The 26,655-nt window shown below is 43.6% G+C and overlaps 1 protein-coding gene and 1 pseudogene across 1 annotated transcript; both read left to right on the plus strand.

Annotated features, from left to right (window-relative positions):
- Nucleotides 1-861: 861 nt before the first annotated feature.
- LOC140116972 (olfactory receptor 1-like) lies at nucleotides 862-1,853 on the plus strand (annotated as a pseudogene).
- Nucleotides 1,854-5,818: 3,965 nt separating this feature from the next.
- On the plus strand, nucleotides 5,819-26,012 carry LOC140116973 (olfactory receptor 52K1-like). The gene is made up of 3 exons (XM_072133401.1): nucleotides 5,819-5,864; nucleotides 6,350-6,409; nucleotides 25,012-26,012. The coding sequence occupies exons 1-3, from the start codon at nucleotides 5,819-5,821 to the stop codon at nucleotides 26,010-26,012; spliced, it is 1,107 nt and encodes a 368-aa protein (XP_071989502.1).
- Nucleotides 26,013-26,655: the final 643 nt, after the last annotated feature.

A 26,655-nucleotide genomic window follows, 5' to 3' on the forward strand; every position in this document is an offset into this window, starting at 1 on the left:
GATACCTCATTTATATATTTTTTAAAAAAATTTTTATATATGTTTATAAAGAAAAAAACGAATATAGAGGGAATCTCATTGTTTTCATATCGCCATCTTTTCGGAGACATAACTTTTATTATTTTGATGGTTGACAGAGCTGGTTTAGGGCTTATTTTTTACATGTTTTTTTCAGATGTACCATTTTGGTGCACAACTTTTTAATCATTTTTTGAAACATTTTTGTGAAGGGATTAAATGAAAAATGTACATTTTTGGAAAATTTTGTGTACTTTTTTTTATACGGTGTTCACCGAGCGGGTCCAATAATGTTACCGATTTATTGTACAGATTGTTACAGAAGTGGCGATATAAAAAATGTAGGTTTTATTTGTGATTTTGCGTTTTTGTGATTTATTAGATGTCTATAGGGAATGTTGGTACAAACTTTTACTTTATTTCATTATTTTTATTGAAAAAAACTTGAAGTGTTTTAAACACTTTTGCATTTATTTATTTTTTGTGTTTTTAAATTTTAAATTGTTCTTACATTTTATCTTCTGATCCCTTATTCAAGCTCTTATTCATCTAACACAGATGTACAGATGTATTGTACCGTGCTGCGCATGCTTAGTGTGTTACAGCCAGGTCCTGCCAGGAGGGAAGGTCGGCTCCCGGAGTACATCTCGCAGCCCTGGGGCACTGGCCAGACCCATCGGAGCAGTGGGTGCTAGAGGCAGGTGTATTATACAGCTGACAGTTGGTTTATTTGGTTATATATTTTCATCTTGCTGCTACTTTTTTTTACTTCCTCTACATAATCTGTTTTATTGGGTATATTATTTAAATTGTCTTCTAGGTCTTTTCAAGCAAAGACAGAAAATGGAAAATCAATCTGTATCTTCCGAAGCTTTTTTAGTTGGGTTTCCAGGATTCCTGAAGACATGCACAGCCCTGTGTCCACCGCAATGTTTTTGGTTTACATGGTCTCACTTATAGCCAATGGTTGTGTCATAAGTTTGGTCACTTTGAATGCATACCTCCATCATCCCATGTATCTGTTGATTGCCAACCTCGCCTCCTCTGATCTATTATTTGATACAGTTACTTTACCAAAACTCATCGCCAAATACTGGTTTGGATCTTCTACTATTAATTTGAAAGTCTGCCTCTTCCAAATGTTCTGTGTCCACTACCTCGGAAGCCTTGATTCCTACCTGATGATGATGATGGCCATAGATCGATATGTTGCCATCTCCCAGCCCCTAAGATACTCCTTAATTGTAACCAATAAGAGACTTGTCATTGTTTGTGTTATAACTTGGATTCTTATAGCCCCATCTACAAATATAGTTATTAATATCCAAACCTCAGAAAATATTTTATATTGTCCACCATCACCTAAAAAGATAAACACTTTATTTTGTACCCAAACTACAGTCACGACGTTAGCATGTACGGATGCCACCAACCCTAGGAAAGTGGCTTTTGTGTCTGCACTGGTGGTTCTCCTTGTACCTTTAGGGCTTATTCTTCTTTCCTACATCTTGATCTTACTAGAGATCTTCACATTCTCACGCTACGGAAATTGGCAGAAAGCTTTCTACACCTGCGCAACCCATCTACTGGTTGTGGCTCTATATTACGTGCCCCGAGTCTTTTTCTACATTGTCACTAACATTCCTTCAATAATAATTATAAAGCCAGATATCAGTGCCCTTATTCTATTTCTTTACTCCACTGTCCCACATATGGCGAATCCTATTATTTATTTCCTTAGGACAAAAGAAATCAGGCAAACAATGGCCAAATCTATTCAAAGAATCAAGTACAGGGTTGGCCATATGTCCATGGTTAATATACAGATTATGTAAGATAATTGTCTCGCATGTAAGAGAAATATAAACCTTGTGCTCACTTATGTTAGTAGATTCTACTGTAAGTGAAAGGCATTTAATTTAATTTTAACACATATATATTATACAACTACTATTTTTTCATTTTTTTTCTTTGTGTTCCCAATGTAATTTTTAATAGAAGAGATTAAAATAATAAGAATAACTTGTTCTAAATCTTCAGAAAAAGGCAAAAGAAAATGCCAGTGAGAAAGTACAAATTAAAATTTCAGTTGGTGTTTTTTCATTTTCTTTTTACAATGCGATTTGCTTACATTGGAAATATTGTATAACTTATCTGCTATTAAGGAAAATCTACCACCAGGCTTGTACACAAAACAGAGTTACATGCTGGTGTTTGTCGGCCCCTTTTTTTTTAGCTACTTAAGACCTTGTTTTTTAAAAAAAAGGTTTAAAAATTACTCAAATAAGCCTTAGGGGCTCCGGTCTCTATTCCTATTAATTAACCTCAGATTCATTTGCATAATCTTTTTTTGTGATGACAAGGGCATAGTAACGGAAAAGAAGAGCAGATCCTGAAAGAGGGGGTATGCACCGGTATGTCAGTGTGCTGGGTTTACAATCCTTCATCCTGGTGGAAGATTTCCTTTAATGACTGGAATCAATTATTTGGAATCTATACAAAAATGTAAAGGAATTGCAATTTATTTCAAATGTATTTATATTAGCAATAAATGTAGTTTATGTATTGAGGATTCTAATTATCTTTTTATATTGTAATGCTTTAAAATAATAAAGGTATATCATGTATGTAAAACTGAACTAGAGACTGAAACCTTTTACTGTAAATTCTTCAGAAAATTCTTCAGTTTTGTATAGTCTTTGGGTCATTGGTTAGCACACTGCCTTGCTATACTGTTGTCCTTGGTGGCAAGGCATGCATAGAGCTTGTATGTTTCCCACGTGTCCTTAGGGAGGTCTACCTCTCATTTCAATAAGTGAGAGGCAAACTGAAGCTGCCATTTTATTTGCTGCCCTTTTATTTACTTTCACCAACCCCATTGACTCATCTTCCCCAATTTTGACACATAATCCACAGTTTGAACCTGTTTTCCACTGGGTTTGGGTAGTTGTAGTTGCTCTGGTCGGATGTTCGTAGATTGCTAAACGTAGTAGCTCTGAAACTGAACACATAAGAACGGGACTCAAAAACTCCAAAAGGTCGAGATATTATCAAACAAAAAAAAGATATTTACAGCATTTACTTAAAAATTTATATTTCCCCCACAAATATCCTGTTCCTTGCAGCTCATCAAAAAACGGCAAGTGAGTACAGCTCACCCCACAAAAGTCCATGGGAAATGACTGCCCCTGCTGCATTGGTTGTAGAAATCAAACCTGCCTTATCGCTTGTGGTGCAAGAAGCCAACACTTTCATATTGAAGTGAGGCATGGTATCTCTTGAGGCATGAATGATTCGGGACTATGGGGCTACTTTACTAAGGATCTTAATGCCACACTTTCATCGGGTTTCCCAAATATTTCTGTTTTGTGCCGAATTGCCCTGGTTTTTTTGGCACAGACGATCAGATTGTGGCGCATCGGCATCGGCTGGCACGCAACAGAAATCGGGGGGCGTGGCCGTCGGACAAACCAACGGATTCGGAAAAACTGCAGAAATTTAAAAAACTAATTGTGTCGCAAGATCATGCACTCACATGCACCAGGAAGAAGCAGGTGAACTCTGCCAGACCTCCGTGCAGCAGCGACACCTGCAGGAACTCGGGAGCATGATCTTAGTGAATTGCGCCAGAACTGAATCCTTGTCAGACAATGCACCGCGGGATCGCGTCAGGACCGGGTAACTAAATGTGCCCCTAGGCACAGTTTGTAGGGTTAGCTTATGGCCAAAGCACAGGTTCGTGTGCATGAGAACTAAGCAATGTGTGGATAAATGGTCTACTCTCCCCTACAGTAAACGAAAACGAGGAAGAATGAAGAAAAAGATTTATACTTATAAAAGCTGAATAGCTCTTTCTAGCTGTTTCTCAGGTTTGGAACCCTTTGAACCTCTTTGGGTCGCAGCCTTTTTCTTTAACTCCCCAACCGTGATACTTAGTGAAAATATTTATAATTCCATGTCCAAAACTGGCACAAGGTCCTTTGTAATTGTGCCCCAATGTGTGTGAAAAAAAATATGTTTCTCCATGTTCTGACGCTAATAACGTTTTCATACTTCGTCGTACAGAGCTGTGAGAGACATAATTTTCCATTAGCTGGCATTATCATTGATACCATTTGAAGGACAGTATGACCTTTTAGGTCACTTTTTATTAACATTTTCATATTTTTTAAAATAGCTTAAAAGTGGTGTTTCAACATTTTGGCCCCACTTCCTGTTTTGGGGTACACTGACGGCGTCTATATCCTGATGTTATGTTATATTACAGTGCATGTCCAGAATTCACATACTGGACTGGCTTGGCCCGATTATCTCCATTTATCATGCGTCATACAATAGAAACCCCATGATTTTACTAATCAGGTGACTGCCGTTTGGATTTTTCATTGGCCATAAATATATTTCTCGTGGCATTAACATTTATGGGTGGACACAGCAACATAAGACCGATAAGACCTACATTACATGATTATTCAACCCTTTTTCCTTAATCCCCTTTATTTTTAGCCTGTTTAATTTTGGGGGTACACGTTGTCCATGCCAGGTCCAACCTCACAGGGAAATAAGAGCAGCCAGCGACTTTTCACATGTAAGAAGTCACTGGCTGCAGCGGGTACAGAAAGCACTCCCCTGCCAGCCCACTCCCCATAAGTGATGCCCACTCCCACTTCGGCAACACCCCTGTCACGCTTCTCTATGATCCATTGGAGTGGAGATGGCAGAAAGGGCAAAATAATCGCAATAAAAGCATTTTCAGGGCCTCTCCACCACTAAATATCCTCCAAATTCCTCTACGAAATAGCTTTTTACTCATTGATTCTGTTTAATGAAAGTACTGGATCTCTCACATAGAATCTCACAATAGAGCTTCAAGAAGGGTCTAGATGCCTTTTTACACCTAAATAACATTGATGGTTATGTTATATAGGATTGTTTCCCCTAAATCCCTTCCTCATCCAATCCCTTCCCTTCCTTGGTTGAACTTGATGGGCATGCGTCTTTTTTCAACCGTATAAACTATGAAATGCACTAGATTTTTTTAGGTAATCCATATCTTATTATTGTGTGTAATTAACCTAAACTAGATATTAATTCGCTTAAATTCCAAATATGTTTAAAGTATTACCCAGAATTTTTCATGATTCTTTGCTTTTTTCCAACCATCTATTGTGAATTTCCTTAACATACAATACAAATAACACAATACAGATATAACTTTACAAGTCAGATATCAGACAATTCAGAGAATGTTTCTTTTCATTTCCCCACGCTTTTTATTAGTCCCTTACTTTTCAATGTGATGCCATTATTACATTTTGTGGTGAGTAAATGTAATACTTGAGTATAAGGCGACCCGAGTATAAGCCGAGACCCCTAATTTTACCACCAAAAACTGTGAAAACCTATTCATTTGAGTATAAGCCGAGGGTGTAGTATACAGCCAGCCCCATGTATTATACAGCCAGCCCTAAGTAGTATACAGCCAGCCCCCTGTAGTATAAAGCCAGCCCCAAGTAGTATATAGCCAGCCCCAAGTAGTATACAGCAAGCCGCATGTAGTATACATCTAGACCCAAGTAATATACAGCCTGTCCAATATAGTATACAGCCAGCCCCAAGTAGTATAGAGCCAGCCACATGTAGTATACAACCAGCCAGCTCCCTGTAGTATACAGCCAGCCACATATAGTGGCCAGCCAGTTTGCCCCCTGTATGCCAAGTGCATAAAAAAATAAAAATCTAATAGTCATTCTCCGGCAATACTCACTCCTGATGCTCTGAGCGGCTCCTGATCCTCGACATGGTTCCCAGTGGCTCCTCATTTCTCAATGATCAGGAGCCGGAGGGTGAGTATTAAGTTTTTTTTTATTGACTCTTGTATAAGCTGAGGTGAGGTTTTTCAGTGCATTTTTTGTGCTTAAAAACTCTGCTTGTACATGAGTATATACGTTAGTCTCTTTTATTTTTTTGCTGCTATCTTTTCTTTCTTTTCTTCCATCGAACTTCTTCCATTTCTTTCCTTCGCCTCATAACTTGTTTCATTTTGGATGTTGTTTTCCACTTATTTCCGTCTGCTCCTATCTATTCTTGGTCCCATGTGTCTCCTCCATTCCTATTCTTCCTCAGGCTTTATCATGTCCTCAAAGACTGATTTTGTTCTCTTCATATTTGTAGGCAATTCATCCAATCAGGTTAACCGGATAAGATTCTTAGCTACTAGTTATTTGTGATGTGTCCTTTTCTCAATGTAGTATAGTGTTATTTATTGGATACAACCAAGTGTTCTAAGGTATTTTATTCTGATTCCTTTTGTCTATGCTTATCCATTCAGTTACTTCATCCAAATACTTTGTTATTGTGGGGCAATTCCAAAAACAGTTGATCTGTCTTGGTTTGTCTTGTATTTAGGAGACTTATATGTACAAGTAGGCTTGTTCACCTCTACCAGTATATTAAATGGACAATATGCTCTATGAATTCATTATACTTATAAAATAAAAAAATACTAAAGAAAGTGACAAACATAATTGGCCTAAGAGTGGATGGATGGGAAACGGTATTACTCCAACGTGTATGTGAGAAATTCAATAAGATGTTGACAAACCCATCACATCCACTCTATAGTCTATTACAATCCTGGAGAAGTAGCTTTAGTGATCATTTCATTGAGATGAAATGTCACATTGTGGACAAAAAATCATTTGCGCCACGCAGTCTCCATTTGATGAAAACATGGTTGCAGATTTACTTACCCAGTCCATTCGCGATCCAGCGGCACATTCTCTGCACTGGATTCGGGTCCGGCCGGGATTCATTAAGGTAGTTCCTCTGACGTCCACCAGGTGGCGCTGCTGCGCTGAAGTTCCCTGGAACGCACTGGAATACACCGAGCCAGGCTGAGTGAAGGTAAGTGCAAGCTCCGCAACACATTTTTTGTTTTAAATGCGGCGGTTTTTCCGAATCCGTCGGGTTTTCGTTCGGCCACGCCCCCCGATTTCCATCGCGTGCATGCCAGCGCCGATGCAACACAATCCGATTGCGTGCGCCAAAATCCTGGGGCAATTAAGGGGAAATCGGCGCAAATTGGAAATATTCGGGTAACACGTCGGGGAAAACGCGAATCGGGCCCTTATTAAATGACCCCCATGGTCTATCAGAATCTTAGTAAGGAAAGCCAAGTGCTATTTCGTATGTGCTATCTTTTTGTTTTTATGTTTTCTATATATATAAATATATATATATATATATATATATATATATATATATATATATACCGTATATACTCGTGTATAAGCCGAGTTTTTCAGCACAGAATATGTGCTTAAAAAACGTCCCCTCGGCTTATACACAAGTCTATTATAAAGAAAAATTACCCAGTTAAAAAAAATAAACTTAAATACTCACCCTCCGACGTCAGCGCGGCTCCCCGATGTCGGTGCGGCTTACCGATGTCCCCGATGTCAGTGCGTCCTGTCTTCTTTCTTCTCCGCGGCTCCTCTTCTCTCTTCTTTCTTCCGGCATGGCCGCGGCCATCTTTTCTTCATGGCCGCGCATACTATGACGTCAGCAGCGGCCGCGTCATAGTATGCACATACTAGAAGAAAACATGGCTGCGTCCATGCCGGAAGAAAGAAGAGGAGCCACGGAGAAGAAAGAAGACAGGACGCGCTGATATCGGGGACATCGGTAAGCCGCGCCGACATCGGGGAGCCGCGCTGACATCGGAGGGTGAGTATTTAAGTTTATTTTTTTAAGGTCCGTGGGGGCAGGCTGCTGTATACTACTAGGGGCTGCTGTATACTACTAGGGGCTGCTGTATACTACTAGGGGCTTGCTGTATACTACTAGGGGCTGCTTTATACTACTAGGGGCTTTCTGTATACTACTATGGGCTTGCTGTATACTACTAGGGGCTGCTGTATACTACTAGGGGCTGTTGTATACTACTGGTGGCTGATGTATAGTACTATGGGCTTGCTGTATACTACTAGGGGCTGCTGTATACTACTAGGGGCTGTTGTATACTACTGGTGGCTGATGTATAGTACTATGGGCTTGCTGTATACTACTAGGGGCTGCTGTATACTACTAGGGGCTTGCTGTATACTACTAGAGGCTGCTGTATACTACTAGGGGCTGCTGTATACTACTGGTGGCTGATGTATAGTACTAGGGGCTTGCTATATACTACTAGGGGCTTGCTGTATACTACTAGGGGCTGCTGTATACTACTAGGGGCTTGCTGTATACTACTAGGGGCTGCTGTATACTGCTAGGGGCTGCTAAATACTACATGGGGGCTGGCAGGCTGTATACTACTCGGGGCTGACAGGCTGTATACTACTGGGGGCTGGCAGGCTGTATACTATTGGGGGGGGTTGACCAATGCATTTCCCACCCTCGGCTTATACTCAAGTCAGTAGTTTTTCCCAGTTTTGTTGGTAAAATTAGGGGTCTCGGCTTATACTCGGGTCGGCTTATACTCGAGTATATACAGTATATATAATTCATATATACTGTGTGTTTTTATGTATTATGTATTTTGTGTATTGTGTGTTTATAATTGGATGTGACACATTCTTTTTCCCCCGAAGACAATAATTGTTTATTATTATTATACTTGTTGTTCTTTTCATATCTATGATGAGGTTGTATGTAGAGATGAGCAAACTGTCAGGATTCAGGGGTAGTTAGTGGACCCACTGGACCACTGTGGACGATGACGTAAGCTGACATCTGGAAACGGAGTCCAAGTGGCACCCGATTTTCATCAGAGCCCGCCGTAAAGCGGGTTGGACTTGCTGTTGTGTAGTACCACCAGGTTGCTCCACAGTTGCAACTTTGTCCACGGTGGAGGCCAAGCCAAGACACAGAGTTGTGAGTGCCAAAGTGGCCCCCCAAAAGGAACTCTTCCTGTATCATAAAACCAAAGGACTACACCCTCCAAACCTCACAATCAAAAAAAAGGTATGACAATATAAAATTTGTCAATGCAAATAATGAATTTTGTGAAAAATAGCATTAGCACCGCCACTGTTCCAAAACAACACCAAACAGATACAAATTAAACAATGCTAAATTACCCCTATTGAGTGGTGTTACATGCTTGGTTTGGTCTAGGTTTTTTTCTTTCCCTGTCTACTGCCTTGAATCCATTCACCTCTCTTCATGGTATTCGGCATCTTAGTAAGAACAGTCCTTGTAAATTGGCTTATTAATAATAGTTTTTTGTATTATACCAGCTATTGTAGTATTATTTTGTCATGCATCACTTTGGTGGCTTCATGCTAGGTCAGTGATCGATGCTATTGGTGAGACGCAGGTGGATTGTGACTTCGCAGGTGAGATTGTTGAGTCCCAAAAGACATTGACTTGACTTTACTGGAATATTAACACCTTGGAGGAATATTTACGGCTCAACAAAACTCCTGGGGGGCTCAAAATACATATTTTCCTGGCATGAGAGGTGTAAAATGAGTTAAGGACTAACTGGGAAAAGTACTTATTGGATGCTTGGGCACTTTGATCCACATGTTAATCACCCATGACCGGGCAAAGACAAGGGATCAAATTAAAGCTCTGCGGGACAGGGTATTGAAGTCTGACCTGGCTTCTGTTTTTCAGCTCTTTCATGTACAGTTGAAAGAGGTGATAGACAGGTTTAAAAGAGAGGTAATCTAGGGCAAGCAAGACAAGATTAAATAGGATAGACAAACTGAAAGCAAGTGCCCGCCGCAAAGCAGCATGGTTTTGGTCTTGGTGAGTGCCACGATGGGAGACAGTGAAGAAATGCAGAATAAATTGCCGATAATAGTTCGCAAAACCCAGGTACCTCTCAATGGCATGGAGACCTTCTATGCATGGCCACTGTAGAACTGCAGACAGTTTAGCAGGATCCATCTGGAGGCCTCTGTGGAAACGAAGGAAGGCTCCGTTGGTGAAACTGACATTTTTTGAGCTTGGAGTAGAGAAGGTTAGCCTGAAGGTGGCCAAGAACTTGCCGTATGTGGGACTGATGGGTCTCAAGAGAACACCAAGATATTGTCTAGGTAGACCACAACACTGGTATACAGCAGATCTCTGAAGATGTCATCAACAAATTCCTGGAAGACAGCTGGGCATTAGTCCAAATGACATCACAAGGTACTCTAAATATCCATCACAAGTGTTAAATGCTGTCTTCCACTTGCTACCCTTGCGCATCCGGATGAGATTGTAGGCCTCACGAAGGAGCTTGGAGAACACCTTGGAACTGTGCAGGTGATCAAACAGTTCCGTGATCAACAGCAGGGGTTAGTGGTTCTTAACCGTGACCTTGTTAAGCCTGCAATAGTCTATGCAAGGACAGAGGGAGCCATCCTTCTTAGTCACAAAAAAGAAGTCCAGCTGGAGAGGAGGATTTGCATTTGAAGCCTCTCTGCAGGTTCTCTTTAATATAGTCTGACATAGCAGCAGTCTCTGGAACCAAAAGAGAATACACTCAACCTTTGGGAGTAGAGGCATCTGACAGGAGATCCACAGGTGGCAAAGTCTCTGCTTGTTTTTGGAAAAAACATTTGCTAAGTCCTGGTAGCATGTAGGTAGACCCTCCAAGCGCTTGGGAGTCACGGAGGAAGCCAGGACAGGCAGAGGCACCACCATGCAGTGGGACTGGCATTATGGTCCCCAACGAAGGATCTCACTCGTCTTCCAGTTAAGGACCGGTGCGTGGAGTTGCAGCGAGACCCAGCAGGAGTGGCGGGTTGGAGCCTAACAGCACGTAAAAGGACAGTCTTTCCTTGTGAAGAGCTCCTACTTGCAGAGAAACAGGCTCAGTTTGGTACCAGACCGGATCGGAAAGGATTTGTCCACTGACTGAGGAGATGACAAGAGACTTCTTGAAAGGAACCACCGGAATGTGATGCCAGGAGACCAGAGGGCATCCACTAAGTTCCCCCGCAGAACCAAAGTCCAAGAAAGCTGAAACCTGAATTGAATAGAGAGAACCAAAATGGAAGAGCAAAGGAATAGTCAGGCGTGAAGGAGCTTTGTTCACACCTAGGGACGCTTCTCCAAAGAACCCTAGGTGCTGGTGTTTCCCAAACACAGGGGACGGATCAAACAAGCCCCAATGAAGTGCTCTGGACTGGAACGGTACTGGCAAAGATTCTCCTGACATTGTCTGGAGCGTTCCTGAGAGGAGAGTCTGGCTCTGTCCACCTGCATTTGCTCCTCTGCAGACGTTACGGCCGGAAGCGGGAGCAGCCTTTGGAAAGCAGGGGCAAGGCAAGGTCGACATCGAGGATGGATTTGGGGATAAAAATGGTAAAAGTTAGGTCACGAGTGGCCAATGCATCAAAGAGTCCTTTCTTAAAAGTTGCTGACAAAGCCGCATCATTCCAGGAGAGCTCAGAGTCCAGGGTGCGGAACTGAACTGTATACTCTCCAACAGACGAGTCCCCTTGATGCAGGTTCAACAGTGCAGTCTCATGCATGTTCTTCAAACACAGCCCGGAATTCCGCCATGAAAGCAGTGTTCGTAGCCGTGACTGGAACGCCTCTGTCCCAAAGAGCGTTAGCCCAGGCCAGGGCCTTCCCGGAGAGGAGGCTGACGATGAATGCCGCCTTGGATCGCTCAGTGACAAATATGGGTTTGGCATGGGTTCTATCTGCAAGGAGCACTCAGTAATAAAGCCCCTGCACAGCTTGGGGTCCCATCATACTTGTCGGGCATAGACAGTCTTAGCCTTGGTTCAGTGGCAGGAATACGAGGTAGCAGGAGAAGTCGATGGAATAGTTGCAGGAATCTGACGCGGATGCTGAGTGGCAAGCAACTGTTGCAGCATGACGGTGACTTGTCCTAGCTGTTCTCCTTGCGAGGCAATCTGCTGGGATAGACCACAACGGTGGCAAGAGGCACCTTGGCAGGGTCCATGGCTGGATCTTACTGTCAGGGCTCGGGGACAGTGAACCTCTTGGACCACCGCAGACAATGACACAAGCCGACACCTGGCACTGGAATCTAAGATTCTCACCAGAGCCCACCACAAAACAGGATGGTCTTGCTCTGGTATGATGCCACCAGGTCGTTCAACAAGTCAACAAAATCAATGGGCAGTCTTGTGATTGGCAACATGCAGATAATCAAGGCAGACTGCAATGATCCGAGGTTGGGGACGGAGCAGGAGGTCAAGGCTGGCAGCGAAGGAGCAAGGTCAGGATCAGGTCCGAGGTGAGCAGAATAAAAGGTATACGCAAGAGTAGCTTTCTCATAGGCTTGGAGCACTAATATCCGATGGGGGTTGCAAGGAGAAGCCAGCTTTTAAGGAAAACCCGGAAGTGGCCAGCGCCAATCAGCGGTGTGCTGGCCCTTTAAATCTGCAAGTGCCAGCACGTGCGCCCTAGAGAGCGGAAACGCGCACACTGGCTAGTCAGGACAGGAGCAGGAATGTGGAGAGGTAAGTGAGCTCGGGCACCGCCATGGAGAGGGGCACGGGTGTGCCTGCGATCCAATACGTGAATCGCAGGGACAGCGCTGACACTAATTACCAAACTCAAAGCCTGTATGTCTGGCTGAGGTTTGGTTTTGGGATCTTGAGTGCTGAACCCACTTTGTTTGCTCAACCCTAACTCTGACTCTACTCCAGCAAAAAACTTGGTAGTCACAAAGGGCCTCACTTTCTCCCAGATGTAATAAATGGATAAGTTTCAACTAACCAAAGATGTATTTCTGTGTTGCAGCAACTTGCTCTTAAATTAAGTGTTTGAAAACAGAATTTTTCTAGTTGCCCTTTGCAACCAATCAGAGCTCAGCTTTCAGGCAACAGTGACATAGAATAAGTGACATCACCTGTGGCAGCTGAGACCACTGAACGGCTGCAGCTTGGCCAGTGACTCTAGCTTCGGTCCAATGAAAGCTGAGGGTTAGATTAGGGTATGCTTAGAATTGCCCTATAACCTTTGCCAGGGACCCCTCGGCCTGGACAGTCCATTCCGCACTCCTTCCTTCCCACTTGGCTTGGAGGTGGTTTAAGGGGAGGGTTACTCGTAATTATTGTCTGTACTTTATCAAGGCTTTAACACCAGTACAAATCTTGAGAACCCACCTCCCCCATATGTGTCTAATTTATACAGTCACTCTGAGGCACCCTATGGCAATGGCCCCTATATGGTAATACTGTATCTCTTACTTCTTTCTTTCAAACGTCATTCTAATTTTGTGGTCGAATTGGAGTCTATTGCCATTATTACCCATAAATTGTCCCATAAAAGTATCCAAATTCCAGATCGTTGATAAAACTCCTCATTAGCTGTGTCTTATCAGTCATTATGTTGTCATGGTCACTTACGGCAATTACTGCGGTCCCTGGTGACGTTCCCCATAGGATATCATAGACTATAAATCCTGCAGTGATGATCCGCAGCAGACTGCCGGGATTCCTGCCGAAGCTTCTACTTCTTCCCATTCACTGTGAGTAACACATTCTCATCCATCTCCATGGTCTTACTAGTTTTATGTTTTAAGCTTTATTCTAGATAGAACTGTAGATGTAACTCTACCAGGAGGAGGAATCACATAGAGGTAAGTGGTGACGTGTGCAACACAAAACCATGAGAAATCTCCCCTATTAGTCAGATTTACTGTTTTTATGTAATTTCATGTAAAAATGAAAATCTCTACAAATTTCTAAGATTTATGTAACATCTTTCATCACCCTGTATACAGCGAGTCCTGCTCTCAACTGAGAAGTGGAGACTATTGTATATAGTCTGTATGATTCTCTGTGTAATTATGTGTCTGCTTTAGCTTCTTTACACTAAAAATAATAAAAAAAAATATAATATAAAGTTTTTAAATATTTTTTGTGATTTATAGAATTCTCTGCATATACCTCTGGTACTGGAGACATCCAACATGTCCGTGTCTATGGATTTTATCCATTTGCTTTATTGTATCTATTCAGTACTTGCACTTTACCTCTATAGTTGTATTTATTTCATTGTGATATATTTATAATTACTACTGGATGGAATGTAATGTTTATGCATTTTTACACTATTTACACTATTTTATATGTTCTTTGATCAACTGCAATTTTGCTGTAAACTCGCTGGAGCTGTGTTATTTGTTGCTTGAGAAAAGTCACACTTAGAGATGAGCGAACACTAAAATGCTCGGGTACTCGTTATTCGAGACGAACTTTTCCCGATGCTCGAGTGCTCGTCTCGAATAACGAACTCCATTGAAGTCAATGGGAGACTCGAGCATTTTTCAAGGGGACCAAGGCTCTGCACAGGGAAGCTTGGCCAAACACCTGGAAACCTCAGAAAAGGATGGAAACACCACGGAAATGGACAGGAAACAGCAGGGGCAGCATGCATGGATGCCTCTGAGGCTGCATAATCGCACCATTATGCCAAAATTATGGGCAACAGCATGGCCATGACAGAGTGACAGAATGAAGCTAGATAGCATCTAAAACATGCAATAATTGACCCTGACACTATAGGGGACGGCATGCAGAGGCAGCGGCAGCAGGCTAGAGAGTGGCATGGCGACATACCCTAAATGGACTCAGGCTTCAAACCAATGGGTGGCAGAGAGGAACCAAAGGAGGTGAGCAAGAAGCGCTCAAATAATATCGGTACATGATAAAAGTTTGCCAGTATATTTTGTGGATTACACAGCAGGGTGGCGACAAAGTTAACAACTTTGATGTGGAATCCATGAAAACAACCCAAATTTGTGCCTGACACACCTCGTTTGATAAAGGGACGATGTATGGAGGCAGCTATATGGACGACTTTTGGAGGTAGCAATGGAGACAACGTGTGGAGGCTGCTATGGAGACAATTTAATTTGGATAGTGCCTGTATGTGGCAGTCCCAAAAATTTTTCAAACCAGAGGAGCAGGTAGGTGGCCCTCCAGAAAAATGGAATAGATTGAGTGCCTGTATGTGGCAGTCCCAAAAAGTTTTCAAACTAGAGGAGCAGGTAGGTGGCCCTCCAGAAAAATTGAATAGATTGAGTGCCTGTATGTGGCAGTCCCAAAAAGTTTTCAAACCAGAGGAGCAGGTAGGTGGCCCTCCAGTAAAATGGAATAGATTGAGTGCCTGTATGTGGCAGTCCCAAAAATTTTTCAAACCAGAGGAGCAGGTAGGTGGCCCTCCAGTAAAATGGAATAGATTGAGTGCCTGTATGTGGCACTCCCAAAAATTGTTTAAAACAGAGGACCGGGTAGGTGGCCCTCCAGAAAAATGGAATACATTGAGTGCCTGTATGTGGCACTCCCAAAAATTGTTTAAAACAGAGGACCGGGTAGGTGGCCCTCCAGAAAAATTAAATGCATAAAGTACTATAGCAAGAGCCAGTGGGCCCTGTCAAAAAATAGCCAGTTTCCTCTGCTTTACTGTACAAAGAGGAGGAGAAGGAGGAAAATGAGGAGGAGGAGGATTGGATCAATTATTCAGGTTGAGCTTCCTTCACCTGGTGGAGATTGGAAATTCTGAGAAATCCAGCCTTTATTCATTTTAATAAGCGTCAGCCTGTCAGCGCTGTCAGTCGACAGGCGTGTACGCTTATCGGTGATGATGCCACCAGCTGCACTGAAAACCCGCTCGGACAAGACGCTAGCGGCAGGGCAGGCAAGAACCTCCAAGGCGTACAGCGCCAGTTCGTGCCACATGTCCAGCTTTGAAACCCAGTAGTTGTAGGGAGCTGTGTGATCATTTAGGACGATGGTATGGTCAGCTACGTACTCCCTCACCATCTTTCTGTAAAGATCAGCCCTACTCTGCCGAGACTGGGGACAGGTGACAGTGTCTTGCTGGGGTGACATAAAGCTGGCAAAAGCCTTGTAAAGCGTACCCTTGCCAGTGCTGGACAAGCTGCCTGCTCGCCTACTCTCCCTCGCTACTTGTCCCGCAGAACTACGCACTCTGCCGCTAGCGCTGTCAGAAGGGAAATACTGTTTCAGCTTGTGCACCAGGGCCTGCTGGTATTCATGCATTCTCACACTCCTTTCCTCTGCAGGGATGAGAGTGGAAAGATTTTGCTTGTACCGTGGGTCCAGGAGAGTGAACACCCAGTAATCGGTGCTGGAATAAATTCTTTGAACGCGAGGGTCACGGGATAGGCAGCCTAGCATGAAATCTGCCATATGCGCCAGAGTACCAACGCGTAAGAATTCACTCCCCTCACTGGCCTGACTGTCCATTTCCTCCTCCTCCAACTCCTCCAACTCCTCTTCTTCTGCCCATACACGCTGAACAGTGAAGGACTCAACAATGGTCCCCTCTTGTGTCTCGCCAACATTCTCCTCCTCTTCCTCCTCATCCTCCTCCACCTCCACCTCCTCCGATATGCGCTGAGAAACAGACCTGAGGGTGCTTTGGCTATCAACAAGGGAATCTTCTTCCCCCGTCTCTTGTGATGAGCGCAAAGCTTCCGACTTCATGCTGACCAGAGAGTTTTTCAACAGGCCAAGCAGCGGGATGGTGAGGCTGATGATGGCGGCATCGCCACTGACCATCTGTGTTGACTCCTCAAAGTTACTCAGCACCTGACAGATATCAGACATCCACGTCCACTCCTCATTGTAGACTTGAGGAAGCTGACTACAATCGCTCTGCGCTGCTGGTAAACTCTGGATAAAATGGTCAGTGTTGAATTCCACCTCGTGGGCACGTCGCACAACAGTCGGTGAGCGGGCAGTTGGAGGCGGCGCTGCGCTGCCCTGAGAGTGGCAGCATCTGGGCTGGACTTCCTGAAATGCGCACAGATGCGGCGCACCTTCGTGAGCAAATCAGACAGATTGGGGTATGTCTTGAGGAAACGCTGAACTATCAGATTTAACACATGGGCCAGGCATGGCACATGTGTCAGTCTGCCGAGTTGCAGAGCCGCCACCAGGTTACGGCCGTTGTCACACACAACCATGCCTGGCTTCAGGTTCAGCGGTGCCAGCCACAGATCAGTCTGCGCCGTGATGCCCTGTAATAGCTCTTGGGCGGTGTGCCTTTTGTCGCCTAGGCTCAGCAGTTTGAGCACCGCCTGCTGTCGCTTAGCGACGGCACTGCTGCTGTGCCTAGAGCTATCGACTGATGGCGCCGTGCCCACGGATGGTAGTTCGGAGGAGGAGGTGGAGGAGGGGTGGGAGGAGGAGGAGGCATAGTAGGCCTGAAACACCTGGACCGAGCTAGGCCCCGCAATCCTCGGCGTCGGCAGTATATGACCAGCCCCAGGGTCAGACTCGGTCCCAGCCTCCACCAAGTTAACCCAATGTGCCGTCAGCGATATATAGTGGCCCTGCCCGGCAGCACTCGTCCACGTGTCCGTGGTCAGGTGGACCTTGTCAGAAACGGCGTTGGTCAGGGCACGGGTGATGTTGTCTGACACATGCTGGTGCAGGGCTGGGACGGCACATCGGGAAAAGTAGTGGCGGCTGGGGACCGAATACCGAGGGGCGGCCGCCGCCATGAGGTTGCGAAAGGCCTCGGTCTCTACTAGCCTATAGGGCAGCATCTCCAGGCTAAGCAATCTGGAGATGTGCACATTAAGGGCTTGGGCGTGCGGGTGGGTTGCACTATATTTGCGTTTCCGCTCCAGCGTCTGGGGTATGGAGAGCTGAACGCTGGTGGATGCTGTAGAGGATCGTGGAGGCGACGATGGGGTTTTTGTGGCAGGATCCTGGGCAGGGGGCTGACTATCAGCTGACACAGGGGAAGGAGCAGTGGTGTGCACGGCCGGAGGTGAACGGGCTTGTTGCCACTGAGTGGGGTGTTTAGCATTCATATGCCTGCGCATACTGGTGGTAGTTAAGCTAGTAGTGGTGGAACCCCTGCTGAGCCTGGTTTGGCAAATGTTGCACACCACAGTCCGTCGGTCATCCGGTGTTTCCTTAAAGAACCTCCAGACTTCTGAAGATCTAGCCCTCGCCGCAAGAGCCCTCACCACGGGAGCTTCACTAGTTGACACATTTGGCGCTGATGCACCAGCTCTGGCCCTGCCTCTCCGTCTGGCCCCACCACTGCCTCTTCCAACCTGTTCTGGTCGAGGACTCTCCTCCGTCTCAGAAGCACTGTGTTCACCCGGCCTCTCAACCCAGCTTGGGTCTGTCACCTCATCATCCTCCGATCCCTCAGTCTGCTCCCCCCTCGGACTTCCTGCCCTGACAACAACTTCCCCACTGTCTGACAACCGTGTCTCCTCATCGTCGGACACCTCTTTACACACTTCCACTACGTCAAGAAGGTCATCATCACCCACAGACTGTGACTGGTGGAAAACCTGGGCATCGGAAAATTGCTCAGCAGCAACCGGACAAGTGGTTTGTGACTGTGGGAAGGGTCCAGAAAACAGTTCCTCAGAGTATGCCGGTTCAAATGCCAAATTTTCCTGGGAGGGGGCAGACTGGGGGGGAGGAGGCTGAGGTGCAGGAGCTGGAGGAGTGGCGATTTCGGTGACATGGGTGGACTGCGTGGAAGACTGACTGGTGGACAAATTGCTCGAAGCATTGTCAGCAATCCACGACATCACCTGTTCGCACTGTTCTGGCCTCAACAGTGCTCTACCACGAGTCCCAGTAACTTCAGACATGAACCTAGGGAGTGTAGCTCTGCGGCGTTCCCCTGCTCCCTCATAAGCAGGTGGTGTCTCACCCCGCCCAGGACCACGGCCTCTGACCCCTGCAGTAGTTGGACGCCCACGTCCCCGCCCTCGTCCTCTACCCCTAGCCCTCGGGTTAAACATTTTTAAAATGAGAGTTATAACTTTAATTTTTTTTTAACTTTTTTTTGTGTTTTTTGTTTTTTTTTGTGTTTTTTGTTTTTTTTTGTTTTTTTTGTTTTTTTATGTGTTTTTGAGTTTTTAAAACCAAACGATGCTATCCTATTGCTATGGCTATTTTCTAGCCAAGTATGAAAGCACACTACTATGCCAGATGAGATGACACTGAGTTATTAAACAAAATAAACGTAAAATAAAAAAGGACAAATGGCAGACTGTGCCTAATTGAAATCCAACCCCTACTAAATTTTCCCACTTCGGTCTTTGCTATGGATATGTGCGTCACTAAGCGCAAAACACAGCGGTCGCAAGTCTCACTACAAATTGCTCAGAATTGGCTAGTACATGCACTGCAGCAAGTACAGCCACCAGTAGATCAACCAGAAATCAAATATATAGAACGCTACTGTAGGCGTAAGTAAGCTGTTTGGATTCTCCTATGGCTATTTTCTAGCCAAGTATCAAAGCACACTACTATGCCAGATGAGATGACACTGAGTTAGTGCCTAATTGAAATCCAACCCCTACTAAATTTTCCCACTTCGGTCTTTGCTATGGATATGTGCGTCACTAAGCGCAAAACACAGCGGTCGCAAGTCTCACTACAAATTGCTCAGAATTGGCTAGTACATGCACTGCAGCAAGTACAGCCACCAGCAGATCAACCAGAAATCAAATATATAGAACGCTACTGTAGGCGTAAGTAAGCTGTTTGGATTCTCCTATGGCTATTTTCTAGCCAAGTATCAAAGCACACTACTATGCCAGATGAGATGACACTGAGTTAGTGCCTAATTGAAATCCAACCCCTACTAAATTTTCCCACTTCGGTCTTTGCTATGGATATGTGCGTCACTAAGCGCAAAACACAGCGGTCGCAAGTCTCACTACAAATTGCTCAGAATTGGCTAGTACATGCACTGCAGCAAGTACAGCCACCAGCAGATCAACCAGAAATCAAATATATAGAACGCTACTGTAGGCGTAAGTAAGCTGTTTGGATTCTCCTATGGCTATTTTCTAGCCAAGTATCAAAGCACACTACTATGCCAGATGAGATGACACTGAGTTAGTGCCTAATTGAAATCCAACCCCTACTAAATTTTCCCACTTCGGTCTTTGAGGTGGATATGTGTGCCACTAAGAGCTAAACACAACGGTAGCAAGTCCCCCTGCTAATTCCTCACAAAATGGTACTAGATGCAAATAAAAAAAAAAAAAGTAGAACGTTATTGTAGCCCTAAGAAGGGCTGTTGGGTTCTTGGAGAATCACTCCTGCCTAACAGTAAGCTAATAGAACACCCTAACGCTTTCCCTGACCAGCAGCAGCTCTCTCCCTAGCGGCATCCAGACACAGAATGATCCGAGCAGCGCGGGCAGCGGCTAGTCTATCCCAGGGTCACCTGATCTGGCCAGCCAACCACTGCTATCGACGTGTAAGGGTACCACGTCATGCTGGGTGGAGTGCAGAGTCTCCTGGCTTGTGATTGGCTCTGTTTCTGGCCGCCAAAAAGCAAAACGGCGGGAGCTGCCATTTTCTCGAGCGGGCGAAGTATTCGTCCGAGCAACGAGCAGTTTCGAGTACGCTAATGCTCGACCGAGCATCAAGCTCGGACGAGCATGTTCGCTCATCTCTAGTCACACTCCAAAACGTCACATCACATTGAACAAAAGTTTTACCAGTTTTTGTTGCTTTATTTTAGTTTTGGAGTGCTGCCTTTTCTCCTTGACTCTCCCACAGATGAGCCAAGACCAGGACCTAGCGGCACTGCACCCCCTCCTTGTTAGGAGTTATTTACTCTGTGCTGCCTTGGACTTTTAGGCCTTCTAATCAGTATGAGTCATTGTTGTTTTCATTGTACTTGAAAATTGTATGTAACTCCTTATCCCTTTAAAACATAGATTTTTTTTTTTTTTTAAATGTAAAAGCTTGTATTTTCTTTTTGTTAATTCTTAGCAAATATTGTAATCTTGAGTAGTTTTTACTATAATCAATGATATTCTATGTCCGAAGCGAATTATAAAAAAAATTGCATTCTATTCAGAATTCAGATTAAATTTAGTGCCCAAAAATTGCCAGATTTGTACCGAATCTACGAACCTATGAATTCAATTGCTCGTCTCTACAGTGCTGCCGCGATTCACTTACATCGTGCGTCCGATTTCCTGCATGTGTCGCTTCCCCGCTAAGGCCCTCCGGAGTTCACCTTCTTCTTCCCATTTTATGTGAGTGCTTGTTTTGCGACACAATTTAAATGTTAAATCCTGCACTTAGTCCAAATCAGTCAGATCGTCCGACGGCCTGCCTCCCCATTTGTGTCGCATGAAAGCCGGCGCCGATGCATCAAAATACGATCGGGTACACCAAAATCCCTGGCTAAATGCGGCGCAAATTGGAAATCGTCGGAATATTAGCAAACATTGTATGATCACTTGATTTTTTTTTTTTAAATAATGTAATCTACATTTTTGTCAACATTTGAAGGATTTTCACCAAGCCACTAGATCATTGGCCCAGATTTACTAAGGGCCATGTGCCAGAATTCTGTCCATTTGTGTCACGGCTGCACTTTTGTGCATTTTGTCACTGAAATGGGTGTTTCGGTGCACAGTCGGACCCTGTACCATATTTAGCATTTCACACACCCCATGTTTGTACTGTTTTTAGTAAATGTGGCCAATTGTTATGTGCAGGCCTTTGCTTTGAATGACTTCAGCACCAGCCACAGGACATTACTAGTCTTTCACACTGCTCTAATGGGATGCTGCTCCACTGCTTCTTCTTCCAGTCTCTTCCACAGATCTGTGACTTTTGTGGGTTTCTTGGCCATAATTTTGTCACCAAGGATTTTCCAGAGGTTTTCTATTGAGTTCAAATCAGGACTCTGGGATGACAATTTCATTGTTTTAATGTTTTCTGTTAAAGAACTTCTTTTCTCGTTTCCATGTGTGACTGGGGGCACTGTTCTGCATGAAAATTGCTGGCTGATTAAGTGTTGAACACAAGGGAGGAGCCACATGTTGTTGAAGAAACTTGTATTCCCTCTGCCATGTAGCTGTATGAGAGTACCAACTCCTGCTGCAGAATACATTTCCCAAACCATGACACTTCCTCCACCATCTTTCACTGACTTCTTTACACACTTTGGTTTAGTCTTTCCCTAGTTGGGAGAAACAAAGTTTCCCATCAGATTTAATTAAATTAAACTTGTTCTCATCACAAAAATGAACTGTGGACACTTCTCATCTGTCCACACAACATTCTCCTCAGCAAAGGTGAGAGTAGACCAGGGGTTGGGGACCTATGGCTCATGAGCAAAATGTGGCTTTTTGATGGCTACACCTGGCTCTCAGGACAAATCTCTCATAAGTAGTGATTGGTGTTGTGTGTGTGTTTAAGACACCCAAACCGCTGATCACAGGCAGGGGTAACATCGCTGCCTGTGTCCTGTGTGCAACTTAGGCATTGTCCCGATCCTTAGATGACGGCTCCTTGGTCATAGAGAGAAGTAGACACCAGCATCTACAAGGAGTGCAGGAACCACAAGGAGGGAATGTAGGTAGGTGAGTATTAATGAATGGGGCTACCTACCTAATTTTGATCAGTATGTTTTACAATTATCTAATTTGTATTTTTATTCTGTGCTTTAGAATATATGTAATTATGAAATAAATTGAATGGAAAACTTTTTTTGGAAACTCTTTGGTGGAATCTACTTTTTTAACAGATTTCAAATAATTTTATATTTTCTATCTCAGGTACCTTTTATGAAATGTCATAAATTCATAACCTGCTTATTTTAATTATGAAAATATAAGGTGGTTGATTACATCACTGTGAAATATTGGGGTCTGTGGGTTCTGTTGTTACTTCCTTTCATCTTACAGCTACTTATATACTATAATCTGTTTTATTGGGGATATTTATCACTGCAACATGTACTGCCTGGAATTGAAATTATTTTCCCCTTTATGCCGCCTCTTCATGAAATGGGTGAGATGTAAAGGGGGTGCGTCCAGCAGTGATGTGGCTTTACTGTCTGTAGCCTGGATAAGAGCAGGTTAAAGGGCAATTCTACACCAGACAGGGGTAATGGTCCAATGGGCAAAGCCGCCAGTAGGATACATCAGGAGACAGGAGCCTTCAGGCTAATACAGTTTTATGTTGAAATTCCCAATAAGGTTCAAGGGGTTGGCCCCTCTTTTGTATAAGCGACTCATGTGCCTTTACTAATGTAATAATTAATGTTCCTCAAGTAACTCAGCAGTCCTGCTACTTACTTTTGTGCTGTCTGCAGAATCTCTGTGATTCTTTGTTTACATGTCTGAGCTCTGATAAATGGGAGGGGCCAGCAGCAGGAGATTATGACTGCTCCCTCCCCCTCTCCAGTTCCTGTATCAGGCTGGAGCAGTGAGAAAGAGTGAAGAAGGCTTGTATATATGCAGGGGGCAGTATGGTGAGAACAGGGAATGGCTGTAGCTATAAAAGGAGGCAAATGTACAGCTAAATATACATGCAGAGACATGTCCAATAGAACAGATTTATTAGAAAGCGGCCAACACCTTTAATTATCTACTTAATACCGTGTATATAGTCTTAAACCTCACAATTCTTATGCAAACCGAGAATAATTTATCCTTCTTATTGTTTTTCCCAATTAATACAGTTCACTGGATGGAGAATTTACTGTACATTCATCATATGTTATCCGCCTCAATGCATGTCGCTGCAATGTACATTTTGCATATAGATTTACCATGTAAAATATGTATAGAATATGGATAGCGTACACTTTTTTAATACAAGGAACAGAAAAAAATTAGCTAAACACCATCTCTTCCGACATGTATCTAACCGTTTGTTGGCTATGCCTTTAAAACTAGACCGAAACCATCGGCACAATTCGAGAATTTTATAAATGTAATTATATTTTATTGACTTTGGATAATTTGGATAATCATAATTATGGATTGTAAATGTTTTTTGAAAATCAAACAGCTATGAAGTTTACATTTAAAATTTGATGTTTTTTTTACCTTTTACAAATTTGGTAGAAACAAGGGTTTATTTTTTATTTTTAGAATTTGTTTTCACTATTTGAAGTCATTACAAATATCGTACACATTTCTAATATCTCCTCCTTCTACCAATGGATGTAGTCAAATCTAGAGATGAGCGAGCACTAAAATGCTCGAGTGCTCGAACTTTTCCCGATGCTCGAGTGCTCGTATTGAATAATGAACCCCATTGATGTCAATGGGAGACTGGAGCATTTTTCACTGAAAGAACACATTGAAAGAACTCTAAAGAAGAACACATTGCAGATGTTTGCAGATGTTTTCACTGAAAGAACACATTGAAAGAACACAGTGAAGAACATATTGTAGATGTTCCATACATCTGCTAACTTATCAGAAGACACGCGCGCCGAACGGTGTTCTTCACAATAGTATATGAAGAACAATGTGTGTGAAGAACACATTGCAGATGTTTCCATACATCTGCAATGTGTTCTTCACACATAATAGGGGTCATTTACTAAGGGCCCGATTCGCGTTTTCCCGACGTGTTACCCGAATATTTCCGATTTGCACCGATTCTCTCTGAATTGCCCCGGGATTTTGGTGCACGCGATCGGATTGTGGTGCATCGGCGCTGGCATGCATGCAACAGAAATTGGGGGGTGTGGCCGAACGAAAACCCGACAGATTCGGAAAAAACGCTGCATTTAAAAAAAAATGTGTCTCGGAGCTTGCACTTACCTTCACTAGGAATAGGCCGTGAACTTGAGTGCATTCCGATGCTCTTCAGCGCAGCAGCGCCATCTGGTGGACGTCGGAGGAACTACCTTAATGAATCCCAGCTGGACCCGAATCCACTGCAGAGAACGCGCCGCTGGATCGTGAATGGATCGGGTAAGTAAATCTGCCCCAATGTTCTTCACATACTATAGTGAAGAACACCGTTCGGCATGCGTGTCTTCGGATAAGTTAGTAGATGTTCAGAACATCTGCAATGTGTTCTTCACTTAAATGATCCTGTGTTCACTGTGTTCAATGTTTTAATTGTATTCTTCACTGTTCTTCACTGTGTTTCGTGAATACTCGAACGAGCATGAAGATAGGACGAGTATACTCGCTCAACTCTAGTCAAATCCTAAAATGCTGAAACTTTGTATCAATCTAGCATTGCATATTTATGTATTTTTTTATCCATTGTCTTCAAGGTCTTTTGAAGCGAAGACAGAAAATGGAAAATCAATCTGCAGTTTCAGAAGTTTTTTTAGTCGGATTTCCGGGGCTTCCTCAAGACATGCACAGCCTTTTGTCCACTGCAATGTTTTTGGTTTACATCTTCTCCCTTACAGCCAATGGCAGTGTCATCTGTTTGGTCACCTTAAATGCATCTCTTCATCAACCCATGTATCTGCTAATAGCCAACCTCACCACCTCTGGTCTGTTATTTGACACAGTTACATTACCAAAACTCATCGCCAGATTCTGGTTTGGATCTTCTTCTATTAATTTTAATGTCTGCCTCTTCCAAATGTTCTTGGTCCACTCGCTCGGCAGCCTTGATTCTTTCCTGTTGATGGAGATGGCCATAGACCGATACGTTGCTATCTCCCAGCCCCTAAGATATTCATTGATTATTACCAATAAGAGACTTGTGGTTATTTGTGTCATGACTTGGATTGTTTTAGCCCCATCTACAAACGCAGTTATTGCTATGCAAACTTCAGAAGTTGTTCTATATTGTCCATCATCACCTAAAAATATAAACACCTTATTTTGTACCCAAACTACAGTCACGGCGTTAGCATGTAGAGATGCCACCAACCCTAGGAAATTTGCTTTTGTGTGTGCAATGGTGGTTCTCCTTCTACCTTTAGGGGTCATTCTGCTTTCTTACTTCTTGATCTTACTAGAGATCTTTACATCATTTCGCTCTGAAAATTGGCAGAAAGCTTTCTACACCTGCGCAACCCATCTGCTGGTTGTGACTTTATATTACATGCCTCGAATCTTTACATACATCGTCACTAACATTCCTTCAATAATTATTATAAAGCCAGATATCAATGCTCTTCTTCTGTTTTCTTTCTCGAATGTCCCACATATGGCAAATCCTATTATTTATTTTCTCAGGACAAAAGAAATCAGGCAAACGTTGACCAAATCTCTTCAGAGAATAAAGTACAGAGTTGGCAAAATGTCCATTTTTTAACATCCAAACTATTGAAAGTAATTGTCACCTTTTGTTTACTGATCTATGTAAGTAGATTCAATGTAAATCCCATTTAATTTAACTTTAAAAAAGTAAAAATACATATTATGCAATATATTCCTAGTCCATTCTGCTTTTTTAAGTTTTCATTGTGTTACAAATGTAATATCTAATTAAAGAGATGATTAAAATAAGAAGACCTTTTCCTAAAGCGGAGCGGCCTTTGGAAAGCAGGGGCCAGGCGAGGTAGATGTCGAGGACAGACTTGGGGATGCTCCTGAAGTAACTCCTCAGCATGCACCATAAACTGCACATCAATCCGAGTAGCTAGTGTAATGAGACCTGAACTGCATACTCTCCAACAGATGAGTCCCCTTGACGCAGGTTCATCAGCGCAGTCTCAGCTGAGGAAGCTAGTGCAGATTCTTCAAACACAGCCAAGAATTCCGCCAGGAAAACAGTGTGCGTAGCCGTGAACTGATTGCCTCTGTCCCAAAGAGGGGTAGCCCAGGCCAGGGCCTTCCCGGAGAGGAGGCTGATGATGAATGCCACCTTGGATCCCTCAAACTGAGACAGCATGAGTTCTATGTGCAAGGAGCACTGAGTAATAAAGCCCCTGCACAGCTTGGGGTCCCCATCATAC

Source organism: Engystomops pustulosus, chromosome 2 (genome assembly GCF_040894005.1).
Source record: "Engystomops pustulosus chromosome 2, aEngPut4.maternal, whole genome shotgun sequence".
In the NCBI taxonomy this organism is placed as follows: Eukaryota; Metazoa; Chordata; class Amphibia; order Anura; family Leptodactylidae; genus Engystomops; species Engystomops pustulosus.